Here is a 12,137-nt window from a genome sequence, read left to right as displayed (position 1 = left end):
GATGCACCCTGGGGCCGTCTCGGCCTCCCGGCATTGTGGCTGGGGTCCTGTGAACATTTGTGAACGAGGATCTGTATGGACGTGGATTCTCCGTTCTCTCTCCATTCTCTGGAGTTGAGGTTTTTGCGAAACTGCCAGACTTTTTTCCACAACAGCTCCCGCTCCAGTGACACACACGGAGGTTTCTAGTTTCCCCCACTTTCTCACCAACACTTGTTCTTTTTCGTTCTTGTTTTGTTTTATTCCAGCCCTCCTAGTCAGTGCGAGGCACTATCTGCTTGTGGTTCTGACTTGCCTTTTCCTGATGACCAATCACGCGTACTTGTTCGTGTGCTTACTGGCCATTTGTGTATCATCTTTGGAGAAATTCTATTCAAGTCCTTTGTCTTTCTGGGGATATTGAGGCTGGTGTTTCTATTGTGGATTTAAAGTTTTCATCTGCTTAGAGACTCTCTCTTTGCTTTCAGATGCTTTCTCTTATCTCTTTTGGACTCTGACATTTGTTACTTAGAGGCCTCAGTGCAGCCCTTCAAGGCTTTTCTGAGTGGCTCCATCCCCTCAGGAGGGCTGCCGAGGTTTCTCCGCAGCTCCCCGTGGGCCCCTCTGTTTCCTCAGTCTCCTGAGGCCACACCTCTGTCCATCCCGTGGTCCAGGTGTGGCGGGAGCAGTCTGGCCTCCTGGGACACACTGTGGGTTCCTTCCCCACAGCCCCAGAGCAGAGCGGGGACAGCCCTGCAGGAGCCCCTTCTGTGAGGTCTCTGAGCCCTGGGCCGGGGGGGGGGGGGGGGTGTGTGCTATGGCCTCGGGCCCCATTTCCTTGGATCCTGTAAGATAGTCACCGCGTCTGCTTTCAGTGTTAGATCGTGCTGCTCTCTTTTCCCTTCCTCCTCCGTGCATTTTCAGTGGGGGCTGGAAGGAGAGCAGATGGAAAGGGCTGCGCTTGCTTCTGTGTGGCTGGACAGCAGATGAGCAGCCAGTGCTTGCACGCTGCAGGCGCTTGCCCTGGGGCTGTCCTTATATCTGGGGACAGCAGCAGAGGCCTGTCATGTGGCCGTCGGTCAAGGAGGTCTACTCGGCTCGTCACTGCTCAGCAGTGCAGATAGGATCCCCGTAACCCCAGACCCCAGCTGGGCATGGAGGGCCTGTGGTCCCACGCACTGCACCCGGCTGGCTGTTGGGCTCCCGTGAGACTCGCAGCCTCAGAATATGAGAGGGGATCAGAGAGCGGCCTCAAGCCAGGGTCCCTACTGGGGCCTCCATCTGCCCGTTGAGTGTCGCGGTGTCTCTCTTCTCATCCCTGACTGCACTGTTGTGCTCAGTACTGGTAGGCTGGTGACTGCCCCTGTCATCCTTGAGGATATACTGTCATGTTGGCTCCCGGGAAGGTGTGACCTGAATCCGGAAGTCCTTCCTGTCAGGCTAGGGCATCTCAGCCCCCTGCAGCATCTTCTAAGGTTTCTGCAGTAAGCATTATTAGGATGAATGATTGCTTTTAAAAGGAGGGGCCAGTGCTCAAGTGTGCTCAGCTCCTGCAGGGACATAGTACAGAGCTTGAATATCCAGTCAGTTTTCCTCGGGTCTCTGGTCTCCACAGTAAGGGTGTCTGGATGAGCGGGTGGCCCCCTGAGCCTTCTCTGGGCACACAGGACTCCAGGTGGGCCATCCTCCGGGCTGTGGGTGAGCCTGGCCGGGGGATGTGTTCGGGCTGCTCTCTGCCCTCCATGCCCTGAGGTACCCCATGTACTCGGCCCTGCTCTGGTTCATCGGGACAGCGGGCCCACCCTGAATCACTGGTGTAGGGGACACAGTGTGGCATCAGCGGGAAGGCAGGTTGTCGGGCCGTACGACTACCCTGCCTCTCCTCCGTAGGAAGCTGTGTCAGCCACAGAGTGCCGTTGGCCTGCCCGGAGACCCTGCTGCCGCCAGTCCTCCCAGGGAACATGGAAACTCGGCCTCACCCCCTCAGGTAGGAGCAGTGGGCCAGGCTGGGACAAGGCGCGGTGGCGGCGAGGGAGAAGGGTGGGCGAGGGGCCCATGGGCCAGGCCTGAGCTGTGTTAGGGCAGCCCATGAGGCCCTTGCTTCAGAGGCAGGTGTTTTCTTCGGTGAATGAACAACTGCCTGGCCTTCCCCAGACTGGGCCCGGGCCCTCAGTGCAGTTCCCTTGAATGGTCGTGGGTGTTGTGGCCAAGGGAGGGCAGGCTCCCGGATTGCCCTGAGCCCTGTGCTCTGTGTACAGCAGGCACGGCAGGTGCACTGGCCTCCCAGGGCTGTCATGAAGGTTCCGTAGAATCGAGCAGTCCGGCTGCAGGCGCAGGGCCCTGTGAGCGGTGACCACTGTTGGTTCAGTCGGTAGTCAGGATGGGTGCTCAGGTGTCCCCACCTGTGCGCTCTGGCTTGTGAGTCCCTCACCCTAAGTCCCTTATTTCCCCCCTTCTCTCCTTTGGCCTGGAAGCTCCCAGCGCATGTCCAAGGCCCTGAATCCTCCTTGTGGAGAGGTCAGGTCTGTGCCTGCCCTGGCTCTGGGCCAAAGTAGAGGGCTGACAGCCTCCTTACCCTGTTCCCCCCCGATGGTGGGCCTGCTACCTTGCTCTCTCTAGCCATGTCACAGGGTCTGGGCGATCCATGGTCTGGCCTCGTCTCACATGCCTCAGCGTTCTCACTTGTGGAGTAAGGCTGTGCCCTGCACCATGTCACAGGGTGTCCCTTGGGGATGCAAGTAGCCCCGGGTCTGGTGGGGAGGTGGGGGGAGTCCCAGTCTGCGGAGCTGCTGTGTGTCCTTCAGACTTGGTCCTTTCACCATCCCCATCATCCAGGGATGACGCCGAACACTGCCAAGTTTCAGAGCAGTCTGTGGAGATGGCTCTTCTTGACTGCTCAACTGGCTGCTTCCATGGATGCTGCCCTTCCTTGGCTCTGTCCTCAGGGTGGGCCGAGCCTAGGTTAGCAAGAGGCTCGTTCTTTTCTGGGTGTGCCCCCTTGTGGCCAGAGTGGGCCTTGCAGTTAGGCCCCAGGTTTCCTAGGGCCTCCTGAGCTCAGGGCCTGTTGCTCCCCAGCTACTCCTCAGGAGACATCAGTGGCTCCAGACACAGTCTCCCTTTTAAATTTGTTTCCCTCCCATTGCAGAAACGATCACAGCCTCCTGATTTCACCGACTCCCTGGTCAGCAAGAAAACCAGGATATCACATTTTACCCAGAGAGCTCAGCCTGCCATCAATGGGAAGCTGAGTGCACCCCACGGCCGTGAGGCCCTGCTGCCCACTCCAGGCCCACTAGCTGGCTCAGACGCCCACCTGCCCCCACGGTTGGAGCCCCCGAGGGCCCATGACCCTCTAGCTGACGTCAGCAATGACCTGGGTCACAGTGGCCGCGACTGTGAGCACGGGGAAGTGGCCGCGCCGGCCCCGACTACGTGCCTCAGCTTGCCCCTGCTGACGGACTGTGCCCAGCCCAGCAGGCCCCATGGTGGCTCATCACGCAGCAAATCCAAGAAGAAGTCCAAGAAGCACAAAGACAAGGAGAGAGCAGCTGAGGATAGACACCGGGCCCGGTTGCCAGACCACATGCCCAGCCCCCTAGGAGCCCCACCAGATGCCCCGGGTATGTACCAGGAGGCAGGCCTGGGGTGGGGGATGCTGTAGGAGGACAGTGCCAGGAGCCTGAGCTCCAGCCCACCCACACCATTGCCCAGAGAGGGACTCTACCACCGCACGAGCCCCATAGTGGCACACCCTGCACATTCAGCTTCTTTGTGCCCTGTGTTTGGTTTTTTTGTTTTTAGGATTTTATTTATTTATTTGAAAAAAAAAGTGAGTGAGAAAGAGAGCATGAGCGGGGTTGGGGGGGTTAGAGAAGCAGACTCCCTGCTGAGCAGGGAGCCCAATGTGGGGCTCGACCCCAGGACCCCAACAGCATAACCTGAGCCGAAGGCAGACACTTAACCAACTGAGCCACCCAGGTGCCCCTGTGCCCAGTGTTCTTTTTTTTTTTTTAAGATTTTTTTTTTTTTAATGCACTAAAGAGAGAGGCAGAGAGAAAGGGAGAAGCAGATTCCCCATTGAGCTGGGAGCCTGATGTGGGGCGTGATCTGCAAAACTGGAGATCATGACCTGAGCTAAAGGCAGACGCTTAACCATCTGAGCCACCCGGGCGCCCCTGCACCCTGTGTTTTTTTTTTTAAATATTTTATTTATTTGACAGAGAGAAATCACAACTAGGCAGAGAGGCAGGCAGAGAGAGAGGAGGAAGCAGGCTCCCCGCGGAGCAGAGAGCCCGATGTGGGGCTCGATCCCAGGACCCTGGGATCATGACCCGAGCCGAAGGCAGAGGCTTTAACCCACTGAGCCACCCAGGTGCCCCTGCACCCTGTGTTCTTATACAAGGTTGTCTGTGAAGGTCCCAGTGGTCTCAGCCCTGCTGTGAGTCAGGCCAGTGCTGGGAGCACAGAGCCTCCGACCTGGGACCCGTGAGAGGGGACAGTCCACCCAGAGAGGAACTAGTTCCGGGCTCAGCTCTGGTTGCTGGGAGGTCCCAGGCACTGAAAGGGAGCAGGGTGGGGCTGGGGTTCAAGGAAGGCAGTGGGGTACAGGGCCTGGCTGGAGAGGGGCAGCACCTGGACTTCCACAGGCCTCATGTAGCCTGCTAACTGGCGAGCATTCAGCACGTGGAGACTGGGTTTGGGAAGCTGTCCATAGAACAGCAGGCAGTAGGAGTCAGAAGGAGGTCACAGAGTGGGAAGTCGAGAGATCTGGGATCACAGCAGCAGGATGAGAGGGGTGTGGGGCCAGCTGGAGCTGTGTGCTGAGCCAGAGAACCTTTGTGGGGCCCAGAGATACTGTGGAGGTGTATGGACAGGCCGGACTTGGGGTGGGAGTAGGGATCTTCACTCTCAGAGCCTGGGTTACCTTGAGTTCGTAGCCCGGGGCTACTGAGCGGAATACCCCATGTGGCTGTTAACCTAACAGGCCATGGGGTGGCCACAGAGGTGCGCCTGCGGACACTCCCGGCTGTGAAACTTGCTGCTGCTTTCAGATCAATTCCCCCCAAAGGATCCACCCGTGAGGCATTCCTGGGGCAAGGGCAGAGCTGCTTTCTCCTTTTTTTTTTTTAAAGATTTTATTTATTTATTTGAAGGAGATGACAAGCAGGCAGAGAGGCAGGCGGGGGGCGGGGGGAGCAGGCTCCCTGCTGAGCAGAGAGCCTGATGCAGGGCTTGATCCCAAGACCCTGGGATCATGACCCGAGCCGAAGGCAGGGGCTTTAACCCACTGAGCCACCCAGGCGCCCCTCTCCTGAAGGCTTTTTAATGAGTTGTTCACCTGCTCTCCAGAAAAGCCTTTGCCAGCCCCTCCCTCTGGCTGGAGGGCAGGTGTTGGCAGCATCCGGGCGGGGAGGCAAGGCCTGGCTCCCCTGAGGTGGTCCTGTCTGGAGAGACAAACCCTGAACGGGCCCAGCCGGGCAGCATGTCCTGTCGTAAATGGTGAAAGCAAAGCCCCATGTTCCTCTGGCAGGGCCCGGGGAAGGAGGAGGACACGTGGCACTCAGCTGGCTTCAGATCCTGTCCAGGGCACATGGGCCTGGGCAGCTTGTCCCCAGGTTATGGTGGGAAAGTGAGATTTGTTATCAAGCACACCAGGGAGTAGGGGGCCCAAGGAAGAGATAAGGACAACAAGGTACTAAAAGCAATGCTTTGTCCATCTGAATCTGCGTCTCCCAGGCGCCTCAAATGTAACAGGAATGGCCGAGCACAGAGGCCTACTGCCCTGTTCCGGGACTCCTTCTGGGACAGTGCGCTCTGCCGGCGGGGCAGCCACACAGGCTGGAACCACCCACCTCCCTTTAACAGTGGCATTGTTCTTTGTGCACCGTGCCCCTGCCTCCGATGCACCGGAGAAGGTTCCAGGGCAGCATGTGAGGAAGCTTCCTTGCATTTGTGTCTCATGTGGGAGGGATGGCATCGGTTGAACCCACTCTTCTGTGGGGTGTGGGCCCCGTGCCACACTCACCTCTGCCCCAGGCAGACGCCGCAGCCAGCACCTGTCTGGCAGATGACTCTCCTTAGCCACCCCTGGGCGGGTGCCAACCTGGACCTGTAGCCCCAGCTTGTGCCCCTCAGGGCTACCTGTCCCCCTGTGCTACCGGTCCAGCTCTGGGTCCTCTGTCCATCCTCGTGTCTGTTTCCTGCTCTTGCTGGGTCCGTGGCCCCTTCCTGCTTCCTCCGCATGCCTTCCTGGGCAGGCTGGTGTGCTGGGTGGGGAGCCTTCTCCCAGTGGGACCCAGCCCCGGGGAGGCACAGGAGAAGCTGGTAGAAGGGGCAGGAGGCAGCTGCGGGGAGGATTCCCTTTAGGCCCCTGCCCTGCCATGGGAACCAGCTCAGAGGGTTTGGTGGGGGCTGAGCCCTGAGGTTTGCCTCAGGCTAGAGCTCGAAGGTGTCTTAAGTGCCTGGAGAATCTGACCCTGAGCCTTGGTTTTTCCGTTTGTTCTCTCACCTGGTAAAGATTTCAGAAGGGCTAAATGAGGCTGTGTTGACTGGGCCCACAAATGGCAGAACACTCTGGAAGGCATAACTCACACAAAGCATGTATGGCAGAAGTATGGCCTAAGCTCTCACGTGTGTTGTGTGTTCATTGGGCTACAGCCCCGAGAGGTGGGAAACATGCACTCCCTCCATTAGTGGGGGTCCCGGGGCACGGGATTCGGGGGGGGGGCACTGCCCTCTCTAGGGACACACGCTGTGTACTGACGACATGTGGCACAGTGACAGAATTTCTTCTACGCTGGGAAGAAAGGCCATTGGAAGGAAGCCCTTGGGAAGGAGGCTACATTGTAGTTCTGGTCAGCTGTGCCCCCAAGCAGCATGGACAGTCCCATGTCCTGCAGTCCTACCTCATGGGCGGCCTGGGGTGCAGGCCAGAGCCGGGGCTCTCCCATGCAGCCCTCTGTCTCTGTCCTGCTGGGCCAGAGGTGGGCAGGCGGGTTGCTTATCTCCAGAGTAATGGCCTTTTCCACGCAGTTCGCAGAGACAGCGGGGTTGCTGGCTAGCTCAGGCTCTGGCCCTCCAATGAACTTGTACTTGCTTGCAGCTCCTTGCTGAAAAACCTGCACATGGCACCGTCGGGCTCTCTGCACATCCCATGACTGGTTCGGGGACACATGCTATGCTTGGCTGTGGTGCTGCCAGGTCCCATGAGGCCCCCTAGGTGGCCCCTGATCGGCCCTCTCCGTGCCTCTGCCCACCCGACTCCCCTTCTGCTGCCCCTCCGTGTCCTTCAGACAACAGACTTTTTGATCTTTCTTTGTAGGTTTGAACGGGACCTGCAGCAGCTCAAGTGTCCCCACATCGACCTCAGAGACGCCGGACTACTTGCTGTGAGCGCTTCCCTCGCTGGCTTAGCGCCCTCTCCCCACCCTGCCCTCTGCCCTGCACTGCAGCTGGCCCCCCCCCCGGGGGGGCGGGGGTCTTCCTGGGCCACACAGCCTGGAGGTTGCCCGATGTTGGCGCCCGGTGGGGCTGGCCACGTAGCCAGGGGCACTCCAGCCTCTCCCCCCACAGCCCCCTGAGCCCTGCCGGCCCCTCTTTTCTGTCTCCTCAGAAAATACGCCACCATTTCCTCCTCGGAGCAGCGCCAGAGCTACAAGAACGACTTCAACGCGGAGTACAGCGAGTACCGCGACCTGCACGCACGCATCGAGCAGATCACGCGGCGCTTCACGCAGCTGGACGCCCAGCTCCGGCAGCTGTCCCAGGGCTCCGAGGAGTATGAGGTAGCACCCTGGCCACGGCCCCCTGCCCTCCCCCGGTTCCCTGCTCCCCACCCCTGGTGGGGCGTGCTAGTCCCTGCGCTCTGCACCCCGCCTGGGCAGGGCGGCAGGTTTCTCGTGGGTTCAGCCAAAGCCAAGACTTCCAACCCCAGCCGTGGCCCCAGAGCCTGGCCACTGCCTCTTCCAGGTGAGGAGGGCCGCCGCGCTCAGCCCATGTTTCTCCCTATGGCAGCCTGGCAGGCAGCTCTCCCTAGCTGCTGGTGCGCTTGGTCCGTCCCCCAGGGCTCTGCCATGGGAGTCCACGGGCTCTGGGGCCCGGCTCTGCCACCTGTGCAGTTGGGGACACTGGAGACCAGCTCCACAGGCAGGAGATGGCCCCCAACCTGGGGAGTCTTGTTCAGAGTCCCTGAAACAGCCAGGACCTGTAGAGTTGGGTCCTCTCTGCAGCTCAGAGCCCATCCGTGCTGTCAGAGCCACAGGGCTGGGGCTGGAGAGTCCCTGTGGCCCCTCCCCCTCTGCTCAAAGGCACGTGGGCTCCCCAAGCTGACCCATGTTGGGAGCTCCCTGCTGGGAGGAGTCGGGGACAGCACCGCCCTTGGTCACCAGCCTCCCCTGGTGCCACCTTTCAGTTAGTCTGATTAATTGGGGTGTTGGGGTCGTGGGGACCTCTTTGGTTTCCAGAGGAAACAGCTCATAGTTGGAGGAGTGGTGAGGGTTCTGAGGGTCTGGGACAGAGGAGTCCTGGGGCCTTGTTCTCTCTCCTGTAGCCCCATGGATGTTCCTCAATATCCCCCTGCACCCCCAGGTGGTGGTGGGGCTCTGCTCTTGGCCTTGAACAGTGGGCAGACCAGCTGGGTGTGAGGGAAGGAGGCCGCCCAGCCTGCTCTTAGCCTCCTCCCTCCCACTGCATAGGCCATTGTGTTTGTCCCTGAGGCTGGGCCCCTGCCCCTCACTCCCCTGGCCCGGCATCCTCCCCCACCTCCTGCCCTGCTCATCCTCCCCTCCTGCCCCACCCCCAACCCCAGCCTGGCTGTCTTTACTCTGTCAGCGTCTCTCAGGCCACCTTGAGCCTACTGTCTCAAGGCTGGTGGTGACTCTGCAGGTCACAGGTTATCAGACAAGAGGGGATGGATAGCTCAGTAGGGGTCTCCTGCAGGCAAAGAGCATTGTTCCCTTTCTCTTTTGTTTTTCCTCCAGACTACTCGGGGCCAGATTTTGCAGGAATATCGAAAAATCAAAAAGGTAAGTTTCCACCCCTTGTGGGGGGTGGGGTGGGGTCAGAGGAAGCTGGCTCAAGATGAGCCACACTAGGGAAGGGCCTTGGCTAGGCCTGGGTCTCCAGTCCTCAGAGCAGCTCCTGCCTCCCCCTCCCCCACCAAGGAAGCTCAGCTTATCCCTTCCCTGGCAGCAGAACACCCTCCAGCACTCCCACTCCTCGGTGGGTGCAGCACCCAGGCTCTTTCCAGCTCCTCCCAAGGTCATAGGAGGAACTAAAGCTCCCCGCCCCCCTGCAGCAGGAATGTGCCCTCAGGGCTCTCTCAGTTCTTGCTCTGAAGGCCGCTAGCTGCGTGTTCGCCTGTTCGCCCCGTGTGTGCCCCTGTGCACCAGGCCCCCCAGCCCAGGAAGGAGGCTTCCTGACAGTCTTGCCTGTGGCAGCCTTCATCCTGGCAGTGACCCTGTTTCCCAGGATGGGGCCTGGGGAGAGATACCAGCCCAGGGCTCTGGCCTGAGGTAGAGCAAGGGTCCTCGTCCTTGTGTGGTGGGCGCTGGCTGCAGGCAGGGGGGTGGGAGCTCAGGGCTGCCCGGAGGCTGGCACACGAGGCAACACTTGGCCCCGCTGCGCTCTGGGACACTGGCTGGTGGGGGATGTGGCTCAGGCCTGCCTCTCTCTTGCAGACCAACACCAACTACAGCCAGGAAAAGCACCGCTGCGAGTACCTGCACAGCAAGCTGGCCCACATCAAGAGGCTCATTGCCGAGTACGACCAGCGGCAGCTGCAGGCCTGGCCCTAGCCTGACGCCAGGGCGCCGGAGGTTCTGCGCGGCCTGCTGGGCCAGCTCCCCTTGCTGGGCTGACCCTTCTGGACGGCGGGGGAGTGGGGGGGGGCTGGGCGGGGGTGGGGGAAGCTACAGAGCGGAAAGAGATTTATTTAAAAAAATAAACACAAGGAAGATACGTTCATCTGAGCCAGCAACGCCGGCTTTCAGGGGAGCCCCCGCAGACTGCTGCCCTCAGCTCACCGAGGAAGGTGGGGTGGCCAGTGTCTCATCCCACGCCCCCAGCCCCCCACATCTCCTGGGGAGCCCCCACCCGCGATGGGCTCTTCAGGAGGCCCACCTCCTCTCCAGCCTGCAGCCCAAGGGGCTTCAGTGTCCCCTCCTGGAAAGACTCCAAGGCCAGCCTGTCTGACTTTTATAGTTTTATACAAAGACAGCCACTTTTAGCTACTACTTAGGAGACTTCCGTCTATTTTTGTATGAGAGAGAAAGCATCTTTTCTAAACCTGTGCCTCCCCTCCTTGGACACCAGGGGCCAGATGCCGCCCTGTGTCCTGCCTGCAGTATTACAGATGCCATCGGAAAGTTCAGAGCTGTTTCTGAGGGCTGGGGGCTGGGGAGGGTGGGGCGCGGGAGGGTGTCGCCAGCTGGGCTGGTCTCCTGGGCTGGCCTCCTAGGCTGGTGTCTGGCTGTGCTCCTGCCCTGGGCCCTCCTTCCTGCCCTGGCCTCCCCGGCCCTCACGGCGCCCCCAGGCGAGGACAGGGTCTCTTCTGTACTGGGTGGAGGCCCGCCCAGGGCTATTTCGAGAACTCCAGCTGGCCCGGAGCAGCTGCCGAGAGCTGCGGGAGCAGAGCAGCTCTCGGCCCACCGGGCCTGCCCTGCTATTTCAGGCCCTCAGCTGTAGGGGGTCACTGGGGCTTTTCTGGGCTACGAGCTCACACTGCAAGAGCAGTGTCGGATTTTATTACGTTCTCAATTTCCCCCTTTGCTGCTGCTTTTCTTTTCGCGCCGAGACCGTGTGGTCTCCATGCTGTTGACCTCGCTCCGTCCCTCAGTCCGCTTGTGGGTCTTGGGGTCATCTTAGCAGAGCCACCGCAGGCTTTGCACTCAGGGAGGGGCTGGGGGTTGGGGGGTCGGGGGACCCCCCCCGCCCCCGAGAGCGAGCTCAGAAAATGTGCCCTGTCCGCCCACTCCGGGAGCATGGGCTCCATGGACACCATAATTGCTGCTTAGTAGCTGTGCCTAGTCTAGTGTCCCCCAGAGTGTCGGGGGACCATGCACACGCATGCGCCTGTGTGTGCGCGCGTGTGCACGTGTGTGTGTATGTGTTGGGGGGGGGGCCCTGCCGGCTTGCAGTGGGGCCTGAGGCATGTGTTCACATTCAGGACCACAGTCCACGGAGCCACCAGGACTGGGGAAGGCAGAGGGAGTGGCTGCAACCTGGAGCCTGGGGCTGGCAAGCTGCGAGGGGCGGGGCGGGGCTGGGGATGCTGCCACCCACAGGAGTGAGGCAGGGAGAGCAGGAGCAATCAGCAGGCAGGTCTGTTCTTCTAAGCCACGGGGGAGGTCTCCTGCTGGCTTCCCAAAGAGCGGCGAGGCTCCCCCACAGAGTGGAGGCTCCCCCGCAGCATGCCTGGCCCACTGGTGCCTTCCTGGGGACCCCTGGGTTGCCCAGAGCACCAAGGCAACTGATCCTTCATGTTTCAATAAGTGTTTTTCATTTGGGATGGAGTGGGAGGGCTGAGCGGACCCCAGGGATGAATGGACCCCATCCACAGATGGCCGTGTCGCGTGCGCAGACTGTACCCAGCCGGACAGGCAGACTCGGGTGAAGGATTATTTAAGGAGGCTACAGCCGGAGTGCTGACCCAGCCCTCTGCCCTGGGAACCAGTTCAAGGGACTCTAAGTTGAATTTCCTTTTTGTTGTTGGCTTTTTGTTTTTTTTTTTGTTGTTGTTGTTTTTCTCCTTTTAAGGAATTATGAAGCTAAGAAAAGTTTTGTGCTTTGGGGGATGATGGACAAAAGTTCTAGCTGATTAAATATGGTCTAACTTATTGATACTGTGTCTCCCCCCCCCCCTTTTAATATTGTACTGTGGAGAAAAACTATTTTGAGCCATGGAGTTGGTGTTTACAAGAACTTTTCACTTTTGCCAAAATGTTACGATTTACGATTGAAAGGCATCTGCGTCTTCAGTTTCCTAATATTTTCTTAAAAGATCTAGTGTCCTTTTTGTACACTAAACAGGTGAATGCTGATTTTTTCAACCTACAATAAATTTCACTGAACCGAACCCCGCAGCCCCAAGTGCCTGGGTGCATTTGTGTCTGTCCTAACTGGGGCCTCCTGGCCCCCTGTGGGGGTGGGCTGGGGTTGGG

General features: G+C 59.6%; 1 protein-coding gene across 1 annotated transcript in view; it reads left to right on the top strand.

Annotated features, from left to right (window-relative positions):
* ELL (elongation factor for RNA polymerase II) overlaps positions 1 to 12,052 on the top strand; it is a 74,919-nt gene extending 62,867 nt beyond the window's left edge. Inside the window, exons 7-12 of the mRNA XM_045992241.1 lie at positions 1,870 to 1,966; positions 3,125 to 3,599; positions 7,301 to 7,367; positions 7,592 to 7,763; positions 8,958 to 9,002; positions 9,657 to 12,052. Coding sequence (XP_045848197.1) covers positions 1,870 to 1,966; positions 3,125 to 3,599; positions 7,301 to 7,367; positions 7,592 to 7,763; positions 8,958 to 9,002; positions 9,657 to 9,773 — 973 coding nt within the window. The 3' untranslated portion in view covers positions 9,774 to 12,052. The remainder of the gene's footprint in view (positions 1 to 1,869; positions 1,967 to 3,124; positions 3,600 to 7,300; positions 7,368 to 7,591; positions 7,764 to 8,957; positions 9,003 to 9,656) is intronic.
* The last annotated feature ends 85 nt before the right edge of the window (positions 12,053 to 12,137 follow it).

Source organism: Meles meles, chromosome 20 (assembly GCF_922984935.1).
Source record: "Meles meles chromosome 20, mMelMel3.1 paternal haplotype, whole genome shotgun sequence".
NCBI lineage: Eukaryota > Metazoa > Chordata > Mammalia > Carnivora > Mustelidae > Meles > Meles meles.
This window is presented reverse-complemented; position numbering and strand designations above follow the sequence as displayed.